Source organism: Pseudochaenichthys georgianus, unplaced genomic scaffold (genome assembly GCF_902827115.2).
Source record: "Pseudochaenichthys georgianus unplaced genomic scaffold, fPseGeo1.2 scaffold_1763_arrow_ctg1, whole genome shotgun sequence".
NCBI lineage: Eukaryota > Metazoa > Chordata > Actinopteri > Perciformes > Channichthyidae > Pseudochaenichthys > Pseudochaenichthys georgianus.
Window position 1 is genome coordinate 16,091 of NW_027262540.1, and position 11,613 is coordinate 27,703.

The 11,613-nt window shown below is 43.1% G+C and overlaps 1 protein-coding gene across 1 annotated transcript; it reads left to right on the top strand.

Annotated features, from left to right (window-relative positions):
• Positions 1–833: 833 nt before the first annotated feature.
• On the top strand, positions 834–11,281 carry LOC117441518 (chloride channel protein 1-like; the record flags this gene model as incomplete). Its single annotated transcript, XM_034077600.1, has 7 exons — positions 834–870; positions 2,134–2,376; positions 3,518–3,649; positions 4,412–4,540; positions 6,742–6,875; positions 9,484–9,561; positions 11,150–11,281. Coding segments are annotated over exons 1-7 (885 nt in total), but the record flags the coding sequence as incomplete, so codon positions are not given.
• Positions 11,282–11,613: the final 332 nt, after the last annotated feature.

Sequence of the window (11,613 nt, forward strand, 5' to 3'; positions counted from 1 at the left end):
TGTCTATTTTTACTTGTACCTGTGTCAAGGTACGAGGAGGGAATCCAGATGACAGTCGGCTCACCAGGGTCCTCCTCGTCCCTGATGAGCCCGATCTTTTGCTGTACATGAAGCCAGGAGGTGCCCCTGCTCCCCACAGTAAAAACACCTGCCCTCCTGAATGCGCCGAAGACGTTCTTCCGGAGTCAACTTAGCCCGACCCAACTGCATGGGCTCCTCTGAAACACTAGGGAGCACTCTTCTCTCAGGAGGAGTATCGGTAGGAGGTCTCCAGGCGGGACGATGGCTTGGTGTGTCCCCTTGGTGTCGAGGCAGACGTGCCACACTTTTGAACCTTTCTTTTTGTCTTTCGGCCAGTCTATTGTCTATTCGAACTGCCAGTGCAATGACAGAATCCAAGTCTTCTGGGAGGTCCAAAGGTATTAACTGGTCTTTAATGGAATCCGAAAGACCAGACAAAAAGGCGTCGAGCAGTGCTGCAGAATTCCAGCCACTATCTGCTGCAAGGGTCCTGAACTCAATGGCATAGTCCGATACTCTGCGCTGACTCTGCTTAATCTGCATCAGTGCTCTGGCTGCCTCCCTTCCAGGAGCCGTGCGATTAAACACCTTGGTGAGAGTGTCTGTAAATACATCCAGAGAATTACAGGTAGATGAATCTCTCGCCCATTCGGACGTAGCCCAGGCCGCTGCTCTCCCCGTTAAGTGGCTCACCATGAAGGCCACTTTGGAGTGATCAGTGGGGAATGCAGCAGGGTTATATTTATAATGGAGATCACAATGAACAATGAAAGGGCGGCAGTCACCGGAATCTCCGGAGAATCGCTCTGGAGATGCCAGACGAGGCGGTGGAGCATGGAGTGGCACATGGTCAGCTGGAACAATAGGTGTGTGAGCAACAGCAGGGTGCTGAGGGGATGAACCAGCTTCCAGGTGAGCGAGGACACGGTGCAGCTGTTCGGCAAGGTGATTCACCTGAGTATTGACTGAGGCTTGAAAGTTTTCCTGACGGCCGGTCAGTTCCCTCACCCCCAGGTTGATTGCGCCCAGCTGCTCCTCATGCTGGTGTAGTCTTGTTCCTTGAGCTCGCAGAGCTATCTTCACTGTCTCTGAATCCGCTGGGTCCATATTTTGGTCAGTTCGTACTGTTATGAACCGAGACACAGGACGCAGGACCCAAAAGCAGGATTCGGAGACAGATGTCCAAAAATAGAATGTTCTTTAATCACAAATTAAATCGTACTTTCACAAAAAATAGAAAGTAGATAAAAAGCCAAAACAAAGTTGAACAGCAACACAAAAACTCACTTGACAAAAGGTCTAAATCCCAAGGTAGGTATCAGGAGTCAAAAGGCCTGGGTGCTCACGACATGAAACATAACGAACTGACAAAGGAACAGAGAAACACCAGGGCTATATATAGGTGAGGGGGATGGGCACAGGTGAAAACAATCAGGGCAGGGCCAAGCAATCTCATGGGCGGGAAACACACAAAGACAGGAACTGTGGGATCTGAAATGACAGGAAAGATTACTTTCAAAATAAAAACATAACTAAACCTAACATATCTGTCGAGTCACAACATCTTGTTTTCCTTCTCTACAACCCTGATGTAAAGTTTGATTTTTGTTGCTTTTTTTTATTGGACCTACTTTAATCCTTTCTCAGTTGTGACTCATGAGATGTATTTGAGATTTCTCAGGTATTGATTCCTAAACTCTTCCTTAGAAGTTGTTTTCTTTGCATTATTCAAAGTCTTAAACCACTCCACATTTTCTGCAAATCAATTAAATGACAACAAAAAAACTGTTGTCATACAGTAGGTATCTTCTTCTATCTTGCATCTTGTTTTCCTTCTCTACAACCCCGATAAAGATATTGAAGTGACTGTTATTTTTGTATATTGATTGTTGTGCTTTTATTTAAGGTCTTAATGTGTGCATGTATAAATGTGTCTTTGTATATATAGGATACATATTTGCAAACATTTTTATATATATTTGTATTTTTGTATTCGGGATTGTGGGAATATTTCGATCTCTCTGTCTGTACACAAACTGGAAGATTGACAATAAAGTTGACTTTGACTTTGACTAAGGCTCATGTAAAGTGAGATTTGTGTTGCTTTTTGAGTCATCCTCACCGTCTTTCCCTCTGGTTTCCAGCTGTACGGCGAGTACAGGGAGCAGCTGGGGAACTTCGCCCGACGGGAGGCAGCCCGGTTGCTGACAGAGAGACAATGCAAGAGGCAGGCGGGGGGGGGCGGCTCGGGCCGCAGAGGGCCGGGCCGGCGGCACCACCCCCCCACATCCCTGGAGTCACATCCCAGCCACGTGTCCTCAACCAAGAAGCCTCGGCCATACTCCAAATGCCAAGGTGAGCAGCAGCTGTCACCCCCAAAAAACACATTAATGCCGTTGATGTATTGTGATTTTAAAAAGGTGTCTATTATCATCCGGCCGGGGACAACAGCTGGACATTAGCAATGTTGGCTAAAGCTGCCCCATGTACTGTGACAGTTGATCAATGGGGACTGTCCACGACACTATAAACAAATAAACTAAACTAAACATTCAAAGGCTTTTTACCTAATATACATTCAGTGTTGGAGGAACTGATTCTGAAGAACTATAGAGCAAACACAACGGGGGGGACAACACTTCAGCAACGCAGAAAATAAATGTATAACCGCTAGTTTAATGTTGATGGCGGATTGAATTATTTTGAGTTGCGGTAGCCTTGCGCTTACATGTCACAACTATATAGCACAAAGACGAATGTATATCACACTAAAAGCTTTCCAAAAGTATTGCAAAGCTCACAACAAGGATCGTTTGAGCCTTTTGATGAAAGCAAACGGTTTGCTGTCGCTGATTACGTCGCCCACTAAGTTCACTAACGTTAGTCGACAACAACACCTGAGCTCTGTTAAGTGCCCCGATAAACATTCCTGTTTGTCATCTTGCACTATACTTATATATATATTATATATAAATAAATAGTTATCGCCGCAATAAACCGTATTTAATTTGGTCTTAATTTATATTATTTAATTTCATATTCTGTTTTTGTACATATCATATTCTATTTACATGTATGTAGACTTCTTGCACAATTTTTTATTTGTATTTTATTATATATGTTGCATTGTTGGAGGAGCTCAGGTCAGAAGAATTTCTACACTGTAGCTACGTATGACAATAAAACCTTTGAATCTTTGAATCTTGAAGGAGTCATCCCCAAAAACACATTCAAACCATTTACCATTTAAAAGATACCTACACTGTTGGAGGAATCGGATCCTTGACTTCAGTAAAAGAAAAAATTCTATGCTCTTAAAACACTTCATCACAGATAAAAGACCATGCAGGATCCAAAATGTGAATTAAGTAAAAGAAGAAAAAGTATTTGCATGAAAGGGTACGGAAAGCACTCGTTCTGCACAACGACACATTTCTGAATATGTATGTGACTTTCTGTCAGTAATTAAATCACTAGTTCGCTCTCTGTGCCGCAGATTGTTTTGCTCGTGTGCGGCGGTACATCGTGACGAAGATGGGGGAGGACTGGATCTTCCTGGTTCTGCTCGGCCTCACCATGGCTCTGGTCAGCTGGAGTATGGACTACACCAGCGCCAAGAGCCTGCAAGGTAATCAGGAGGCTGTGGCTCAGCGGGATGATCTTTGGATCACTGGTTCAATCGATAACATTGGATAAAAGTGTCTAACAAGTGACATGTAATATTATTAATAATAATATAACACAATTATAGCAGATAAGTACACCATGGTAAGTAGCAGTATATGTTTTCTTTAAAGTGACCATAAGCAATTTAAGAGGTAGCTGTGTTTATACTGGGTTCAACCGGTTTGGAGTGTTAATGGTTCACTATTAAGGATTTGTAATCTTTCACGTGGATTTGAAAGGCAAGGCAAGTTTATTTATATAGCACCTTTAAATGTGTATGTCTCCATTATGAAACATACTGTTACATAAGTGAGATTATTTGTCAAACAATCTATCCAACTTTATTGATACAGTACTTTTCATACACAAAAGCATCAATGCGAACATACGTCATTAAACACAAGTCTGAATAAAATACAAATAAATACATTAAAATACGAACAAAGAGTGTTTGCGTGTAGAGTTTTTTTTTTTAAATCGAGGAATTTTTACCACACAGAATGATATCACACCACTGAAGCTGCCACATGTCAAGGTCATAGAGTTTATTAATGAGTTTGATTTAACGTTTAATCAGAATCAGGTTTATTACCAGGTGAATTGATGTCATGGTGCATACATTAAAAAATACCATTAAATAATAAAGAGAATATAGTAAAATATTGCAGTATTTACATAGTTCTACTACTGTGTGTAACGCACTGTTCTCTGTGTTGTTCCTCAGCCTATAAGTGGGTGTACGTGGAGCTGAAGGACAACGTGCTGCTGCAGTACCTCGCCTGGGTCACGTATCCCATGATCCTCATCATGTTCGCCTCGCTTTTCTGTCACCTGGTTTCTCCACAGGCCATCGGTGAGCTCTCCATCAGCTGTCAGCCTCTCTTATCCCCCTGTTCTCCTGCAGCAGGTTAGAGGCGCTATCAGTGGGGAAGCCTCCTCCAAATGATAGCTTTGCGAGCGACCAATTACTTCACTCTGAAGAAGACGAACTGCTGCCGAGCTTCTCTAGGGAGACGTGTAATTTGGTTAAGTGATGCTACTTAGAAAAAGCAGTTCAGACATGGTCATATTGAGAGTGATACAGTGAAAATAACACAACAGCAAAAATGCCACTTAAAAAGTTTATTGCAAAAAGCAGCCATTAGTCCACAGGATCTGCACAAACCAAAAAATACATCCCCTTCTTTTTATGGGAATGTGTAAGGAATGCATTATAATACAAAATATATATTCAAAAAGATTCCTTTGTTTGTATGGCCCACAGTTATTGGCCATTTTAGAAGTTCAGTAAACAACATTGGAGACGTATAAGGCCGCCTTCTCACTGCTGTTTTGTTGTCATACTTATATTTTGTATTCTTATATTCATTGTGTTGTGTAAACCCCTTATCAGTGCTATCCTGTGTTTCACGCGTATTGCTGTTGCTGCTTTTATACCTTAAATATACCTTAAAATGAAAGATATTATCGCTTAAAAAAAATAAGAATGTCATTCAACTTATTTAAACACTTAGCAAATATAAGTGTTGTTTACCTTACAGCAAGCTACTGCTACATTGAATTCAAACTAGTTGCTTAATCACATGTTTACTACTCCCTAACCCAGGGCATTATAACCACTTTATTCACTACACCTATCATTCGTCAGTCTCTTCCTCCATCTTGTTGCTTTCTGTTTTATGCTGCCTGTAATTAAACCAAATAACTATTTATATCTTACACTGCACTGTAACGTTTTATTATTGTATTGTATACCTGTCGTACTCTATTTAAGATTGTTTTGTTTGTGTTCTAGTTTTTTTAAGGGTTGTTTTTAAAGATTTAAATGTCATTTTACAGTGTTTCTCTTTTTCAAGATGTCTTAAAGGGGACCTATCATGCAAAATGCACTTTTTGATGTCTTTTATAAACATGTGTCCCCGGTGTGTCGGGGAACTCACGCAGCGTCAGAAAATAAAACCCTCTCTCTTTTCCTCCGTTCCCAAATCTCTAAAAACGGGGAACAACGGAGCTGATCCAGATTTGCGTCCGATATGACGTAACATCTGAAATGTGGACCCACGGCCCAATCAGAAAGTTGCTATCAGAAACAATGCCCGACTGTTTTGGACGTAATATGGTCGGTGTTTACGTTAGCATCGCTAACACTCAGAGCTAACCTGTACTGGAGAGCATGGCCCATTCCCAAACCGCCCCCTACACCCTACCCCTCCGTTTGCGCGTTCACGCGGAGGGTCCGCCATATTGAGGGCTGTTCCAAAGCAACGAGTGTGGAGCGGTGTGGCGGGGGAGTGGGCTATCAAGCCCTCAAACAGGGAGTCTGCAGCGATGCTGACTTGAGACCGGTCTCTACCTGACCGGAGTCACGCTGGAGTTTTATTTGAGTTATTAATTTAAACTTTTTGTCTAAGAGATGCTGATTTGAAACCGTTGTTACATACAGTTACGGCATTTCCTGTTTCTGCCGGAGAGAGGGGAGGCCGTCCCAAAGCTTGCTGCTGTATTTACTCCCTCCATCTGACAGAAGGGAGCCTCGTTGAGCTGCGAGTGTGGCTACAGACGGAGTTCACTCCATCACGGAGGGGTAGGGTCGAGGGAGTGGTTTGGGATTGGGCCCATGTGTGTGAAGAAGCAGGAAGTAGAAAGGAACTCACCTTGTGGTGTAACCGGCAAGAGAGAAAGCCTTTGAGCTCCAGACTGTTTCGGATCCTTGATAATCCATGATATGGCGTTTCATCACGGCAGCATTTAGTTTAGACAGTAGCTGCCGGATCCCGCATGAGCTCAGACCCCTCCTCTTTTCAATTTTTTAAAAGCTTTATACCCGAATCAGCACTTTTGAAACAGGAAGTGAAACAGAGGGATATGAGGCTTGGCTAGAATGGGTGATGTGTTTTGAGCAAAACACTTCATAGACATGTTTTTTATATATCTGTGCTATTGCCTAAATATTGCATGATAGGTGACCTTTAAGGCTTTTAATGTTTTCTATAAAGCCTATTGAATTGCCTTGTTGTTGAAATCCTTTATAAACACGCCGTCCTTGCCCCTCAGGTTCTGGTATCCCCGAGCTGAAGACCATCCTGAGAGGAGTGGTCCTGAAAGAGTATCTGACGCTCAAAGCCTTCGTGGCTAAAGTGGTCGGGCTGACGGCCGGCCTCGGCAGCGGGATGCCAGTCGGAAAAGAGGTAACACACAAAACCCCCTTTTTCATTAAAGATTCACAGATAACAGATCCAGCATCCTTCTTCCTCTCTCTTCCCTCCTTCCTCCATCACTGCATCTGCTCTGCGCTCAGAGGGTAATAAATCGTCTTCTGTCGCGTTTCCTCTCTTCCCCGCCTCTCACGGGATTGAAGCAAATTATTCCCCAACAGAGGAAGCACATTACCGTCACAGAGCAACTGTCAAATCCAGCAATTACAGCGTGATGCATCTGCTGTGATTCAACACGTCCACGGAGAGATGTGATCTGCGTCTGTGTGTGTATTACATCACCTGTGTGTCATTAGGTTCAGACGTGGGGATCACAAGTAACGATATTTCATAATCAGGAGGCAAAATCTGATCGGCTCATTTTCAGACAGGTTCTTATAGAAATGGATCAAAAAGAGAGAGAGTCTTTGTTCCTGAAACTCTCAGAGTCTCTTTCCACAGAGGGGACACATGTTGATGTAGAAGAGACATGAAGAAGAGGGGACACATGTTGATGTAGAAGAAACATGAAGAAGAGGGGACACATGTTGATGTAGAAGAGACATGAAGAAGAGGGGACACATGTTGATGTAGAAGAGACGTGAAGAAGAGGGGACACATGTTGATGTAGAAGAGACATGAAGAAGAGGGGACACATGTTGATGTAGAAGAGACGTGAAGAAGAGGGGACACATGTTCATGTAGAAGAGACATGAAGAAGAGGGGACACATGTTGATGTAGAAGAGACATGAAGAAGAGGGGACACATGTTGATGTGGAAGAGACATGAAGAAGAGGGGACACATGTTGATGTAGAAGAGACATGAAGAAGAGGGGACACATGTTGATGTAGAAGAGACGTGAAGAAGAGGGGACACATGTTGATGTAGAAGAGACGTGAAGAAGAGGGGACACATGTTGATGTAGAAGAGACATGGAGAAGAGGGGACACATGTTGATGTAGAAGAGACATGAAGAAGAGGGGACACATGTTGATGTAGAAGAGACGTGAAGAAGAGGGGACACATGTTGATGTAGAAGAGACATGAAGAAGAGGGGACACATGTTGATGTAGAAGAGACGTGAAGAAGAGGGACACATGTTCATGTAGAAGAGACATGAAGAAGAGGGGACACATGTTGATGTAGAAGAGACATGAAGAAGAGGGGACACATGTTGATGTGGAAGAGACATGAAGAAGAGGGGACACATGTTCATGTAGAAGAGACATGAAGAAGAGGGGACACATGTTGATGTGGAAGAGACATGAAGAAGAGGGGACACATGTTGATGTAGAAGAGACATGAAGAAGAGGGGACACATGTTGATGTAGAAGAGACGTGAAGAAGAGGGGACACATGTTGATGTAGAAGAGACGTGAAGAAGAGGGGACACATGTTGATGTAGAAGAGACATGGAGAAGAGGGGACACATGTTGATGTAGAAGAGACATGAAGAAGAGGGGACACATGTTGATGTAGAAGAGACGTGAAGAAGAGGGGACACATGTTCATGTAGAAGAGACATGAAGAAGAGGGGACACATGTTGATGTAGAAGAGACATGAAGAAGAGGGGACACATGTTGATGTAGAAGAGACATGAAGAAGAGGGGACACATGTTGATGTAGAAGAGACATGAAGAAGAGGGGACACATGTTGATGTAGAAGAGACGTGAAGAAGAGGGGACACATGTTCATGTAGAAGAGACATGAAGAAGAGGGGACACATGTTGATGTAGAAGAGACATGAAGAAGAGGGGACACATGTTGATGTAGAAGAGACATGAAGAAGAGGGGACACATGTTGATGTAGAAGAGACATGAAGAAGAGGGGACACATGTTGATGTAGAAGAGACATGAAGAAGAGGGGACACATGTTGATGTAGAAGAGACATGAAGAAGAGGGGACACATGTTGATGTAGAAGAGACATGAAGAAGAGGGGACACATGTTGATGTAGAGGAGACGTGCAGAAGAGGGGACACATGTTGATCTAGAAGAGACATGAAGAAGAGGGGACACATGTTGATGTAGAAGAGACATGAAGAAGAGGGGACACATGTTGATGTAGAAGAGACATGAAGAAGAGGGGACACGTGTTGATGTAGAAGAGACATGAGAAGAGGGGACACATGTTGATGTAGAAGAGACATGAAGAAGAGGGGACACATGTTGATGTAGAAGAGACATGAAGAAGAGGGGACACATGTTGATGTAGAAGAGACATGAAGAAGAGGATTTTGCATAATAGGTGACCTTTAAAGTTACGGACACATCTCTGGCAGGATTACTATTATAATGTTTTTTCAGACATAATACGTTTAAATAAAGTCAACGTTTCAGGTCAGATGTTATTTCTGCTTTTTTAAACCGTAGTATGTGCTCACGTGTTTCACTGTTGGTGTTTCGGCTGCTACCTGAATATGTTTAATGAAAGGCAGGTGTTCCTATCAACACTAAACATCTTGGTTTCCTATTTTATAAGGTCACATTGTTCTGTTGTCTTAGGTACCCCCAAAGTAACAGAAAGTAATCCGGTTGTATTACTTGTATATTGTGACACTCAGATTAGGTTAATGATATTTCCGTTTACCCTCCAGGGTCCGTTCGTGCACATCGCCAGTATCTGTGCTGCAGTGCTGAGTCAGTTCATGTCCATCTTCTCCGGAGTGTACGAGGTAAGCCGAGGCCCTGACCAAAACACACCGCATGCAGTTAATGAACATGCGGTTTGCAGTTTTTACATGATATCTTGCTTTGTTGCTGATGTTTTTGGGGAAATCACACGGTTCCCACAGGACCTCAAATCAAATCAAATCTAGTTTTATTTATATGGCACATTTATAAACGATTTTTGGTCGAGCCAAAGTGCTGTACATATAATAAAAATACCCTACAGTAGAGACACTTTACAGCAAATACAACAGCACAGATTGTTCAGAATATCAGTATGAGAAAAACGACACCCTCTGTCCTTAGACCCTCTATCCTTAGACCCTCTGTCCTTAGACCCTCTGTCCTTAGACCCTCTGTCCTTAGACCCTCTGTCCTTAGACCCTCACATCGTACAAGGAAACACTTCCAGAGAAAACCCACAGTTTAAGGGGAACATGGGAGAAACCTCAGGGAGAGCAACAGAGGAGGGATCCCTCTCCCAGGACGGACAGACGTGCAATAGATGCCGTGTGTAAATCCAAGAGATAATACATTTTACAGCGTATAGACCGAATGTTAGGAAATGCATGTGTCTGTAATGAGATGATGAATCCACAAGGATGTCAGCTACAATCCTGAGGAAGCCATCAGGGAAGCATCATGACGAGACCCAAGGCAGGACCGCAGAGACGGGTTCAGCCACGACCCGAAGTCCACAACTTAATCCAGAACTCAGGATAGAGGATCCAGGGCACAGGACCACAGCAAGAGGATCAGCCTCGACTCCGGATCAAGAAGAAAGATTTGGCTGGGTTAATCGGAACAAGAGAATACACAGACACAGACAGAGAGGGGAAAGGTCATTAGATAAAGCCACGTGACTCAGTTTTTCGCACAGATCCACGGTTCCACAATACACCAGTATATTGTAATGACTTGTGACTCAAAGATTTAAAGCATGAAGACATAGTGGAAGGTAAAAAACATGATACAATGAGGCTATTTTAAAACGTCATTAATGAAAAGCCAATGTACTGGAGTAAAAAGTACAATATTGGCATCTAAAATGTGGTGAAGAAGCATAAATTGAAAATACTCACCACCACTGCTAATGAAATCCACATCGTCAACTCTCAAGTGAATTAAGGTGATACAAATTGTAACATTTCACCCACTAAACATGAGTATGACTACTTCCAGTGTTCCAGAGCTGCACACTCTCAGCTTTATTTTGAAAATATTTGGATGACCTTGAGAAATATATAACGTTTTTCTATCAAAGCAAAACATGTTAAGCAATTCCTCCCCTTATTTAACTCCACATAAGGCTCCTACCGGATTTAGTTAACCAAACGTGCCAATTTTTACTCTAAAAGGACCTTGAATTTAATATTGAAGTGAAAGTGGGAACCCTGTGACTCTCCCATCTGTCTCCCCCTCTCCCTCCCTCCATGTTTCTCGTGTCTTTGTTTTGGCTCGCCCTCTCGCACCTCCTCTCTGTTGATGTCTCACTGTATTAATAGTGCGATGGTAATGTCTGGCATGTGTATTAACAGTAACCTCCCCCCTCCTCCTCATTCCCCCCTGCTCGTCTGTGACCTTTAACCCCAGAGTGGGACCCGTAACCAGGACCTGTTGGTGTGTGGGTGTGCCGTGGGAGTCGCCACGTGTTTCGCTGCCCCCGTGGGAGGCAAGTCCCGCCCCCTCTTCCTCCTCCATGATGCGTTCAGGCGCAGGTCTCCGGTCAGGTTCATCCTCCTGATTCAGTATCATGGAGGTTAAAACTGACCTCAGACCAGTGCACTGCATAATTATGTGGTGGATAAAATTGAATGAATGCAGATGAACCAGCCATTAGTACTGTAATAAAGCCTTGGGTTCTACGGTTCGGTCCACTTTAAAGGAATAGTTCAACATTTTGAGAAATACATACATTTATTTTGTGTGAAATGAGAGGATCGATGCTAATCATCAGGTGACAGGATGTCATTAGCTTAATTACATTGCATTTAGCTGACGCTTTTATCCAAAGCGACTTACAATAAGTGCGTTCGACCAACAAAATACAAAACTTG